Here is a 2,500-nt window from a genome sequence, read left to right on the forward strand (position 1 = left end):
TGGGAGAATCCTGGGTCCCAGAGGCTTAACGGCCAAGCAGCTGGAGGCTGAGACTGGCTGCAAGATTATGGTGCGTGGGAAGGGCTCCATGAGGGACAAAAAGAAGGTGAGTCTCTCCTCTTTTTTCCCTCTCTCTGTCTCCCTCTCTCTTTCTCTCTTTCTCTCTCTTCTCTTTTCTCTCTCTCTTCTCTTTTCTCTCTCTCTCTCTTCTCTTTTCTCTCTTCTGGTTTCCTCTCTCTCTCCCTCTCTCTTTCTCTTTCTTCTCCCTCTCTCTCTCCTCTTTCTCTACCTCTCTATTTCTCCTTTGACCTCCCCTCCCTCTCTCCCTCTCTTTTCTCTATCCTCTGTTTCTCTGCCTCTCTATATTTCCTTTCCCCTCCCTCTCTTTCTCTCTCTCTTATCTTCTCCTCTCTTTCTATGCATCCATTCATTCTTTTGTCCTCCATTCCTTGCCTATACTTCATCCATCTGTTTTCCTCTCTTTCTTTATCTCCAACATCTTTTCTCTTTCTTTCTTTCTGTCTCTCGCCGGTCCCCTCTCTAACTCAGTAACCCTCAAGCTCTTGTCAGACACCATATATTTTGTTTTTTTTGTGTGTCTCTTTATCCTTCCAACCTATTCAATTACATTTGTCACACACACACACACACACACACACACACACACACACGCCACACACACACACACACACACACACACACACACACACACACGGACGGAGACATACGGACGGAGACACACACATGCGCATACGTACGTGTAATCACACTAAAAGCCTTAACCAGATGGATGTAACTGCATTCTGCCATAGCCAATTCTCCCTCTCATTTTATAAAGCCTACAATTGGCAGCAAAGACGACTGCTTTGTTTTTTTCCACTGTGAGCTTCCTCAGTCTGATTTAACCGCATACTTACTCCAGATCAGACCTGAAGGAGCGGAATGCCAGACATCAGTATCTTGCCCACCATTTCAAAATGTCACACACTTTTTTTTCCAAAGCGACTTACATATGTCAATTATATTACAGGGGCCATTGTCCCCAGAGCAGTTCAGGGGTGCCTTGCTCAAGGGCACAATGGTAGAAGCCAGGAATTGAACCCACAACTTTTCATGGCTACTGCATGCTAGCCCAGCTCCTTAGCCGCTATGCTAGCACAACGCACCTTCTTACAGGGAGGCTACACCGGACACATAAATGAAGCTTTCCATTTGTGGAGCGTTTGCTGCCACAATTAGCTTCCACTACAATCAAAGTCAAAGTCAAAGTCAAAGTCAGCTTTATTGTCAATTTCTTCACATGTTCCAGACATACAAAGAGATCGAAATTACGTTTCTCACTATCCCACGGTGAAGACAAGACATATTTTACCAATTTTAAGTCCACAGACAAACATAACATTCAAGTAAACAAAAAAGTAAGTAAATAAGTAAATAAGAGGGCACATATAATAATGAAAAATAAGAGCAGCAAAATTTTGTTGAAATTGTGCATAGACAGTCAATAAAAACTAGTGCAAAGTCAGGCCAATAAGAGGCTTGGGTAGTTCTGTTTGACCTGAGTAATAAAGAAAGTGGCATAGTGGTGCAAGTTATGTAAGAGCAGCAGAAGTGTTGTGTTTTCAGGACAACAACACCAAGTTGTAAAGTGTACAAGTGTGCAAGTGTTCAAGTGTGCAAGTGGAGAGTGCAGGCGGCCATTGTGGGTCCAATGTCCAGGATGTTATGTAGCTGAGGGTGGAGGGGGGAGAGGAGGGAGAGAGTTCAGCATCCTTACAGCTTGGTGTATGAAGCTGTTGGTGAGTCTGGTAAAAGGGGGCGCAGGCTTCTGTACCTCTTCCCAGAGGGCAGTAGATCAAACAGATTGTGAGCGGGGGTGACTTGCATCACTCACAATTTTGGTGCCTTTGGCGGGTGAGGTGGGTGGTGTAAATGTCCTTCAGGGGGGGGAGTGAAGCACCAATGATCCTTCCAGCTGTGTTCACTATGCGCTGCAGGGCTTTCCTGTTGTATTCAGTGCAGCTTCCGCCCCACACAGCGATACAGCTGGAGAGGATGCTCTCAATGGTGCCTCGGTAGAATGTGGTCATGATGGCTGGTGGAGCACTTGCTCGCCTGAGTTTTCAGGGAAGTACAGGCGGCGCTGAGCTCTCTTCGCCAGTGATGCAGTGTTGGTGGTCCAGGAGAGGTCTTCACTGATGTGCACCCCCAGGAATTTGGTGCTGCTCGCTCTCTCCACCACAGCACCGGGCCGATGGTCAGTGGCAGGTGTTGGGTGTGACCTCTCCCGAAGTCAACAACAATCTCTTTGGTCTTGCTGACGCTCAGCAGGAGGTTGTTGTCCCTGCACCACGTGGGTCAGATGGTCGACCTCCAACCTATATTGAGTCTCGTCAGCCCTTGGTGATGAGACCCACCAGAGTTGTGTCAGCCAGCAAATTTCACTATGTGATTGTTGCTGTAGGTTGCAGTGCAGTCATGCCAGCAGGGTGAAGAGCAG

The 2,500-nt window shown here is 47.1% G+C and overlaps 1 protein-coding gene across 7 annotated transcripts in view; it reads left to right on the forward strand.

Moving 5' to 3' along the window:
- qki2 (QKI, KH domain containing, RNA binding 2) overlaps positions 1–2,500 on the forward strand; it is a 55,203-nt gene that overhangs the window by 22,924 nt on the left and 29,779 nt on the right. For all 7 annotated transcript variants that reach the window (XR_007192302.1, XR_007192303.1, XM_048232486.1 and 4 more), the window contains exon 3: positions 1–106. This exon is cut by the window's left edge and continues 11 nt beyond it. Coding sequence is in view for 5 of the 7 variants with exons in the window: in XM_048232486.1 (XP_048088443.1) it covers positions 1–106 (106 nt within the window). In the remaining 2 variants the exon portion in view is untranslated. The remainder of the gene's footprint in view (positions 107–2,500) is intronic.

The sequence above is a fragment of the Alosa alosa genome, chromosome 22 (genome assembly GCF_017589495.1).
Source record: "Alosa alosa isolate M-15738 ecotype Scorff River chromosome 22, AALO_Geno_1.1, whole genome shotgun sequence".
Taxonomy (NCBI): Eukaryota; Metazoa; Chordata; class Actinopteri; order Clupeiformes; family Clupeidae; genus Alosa; species Alosa alosa.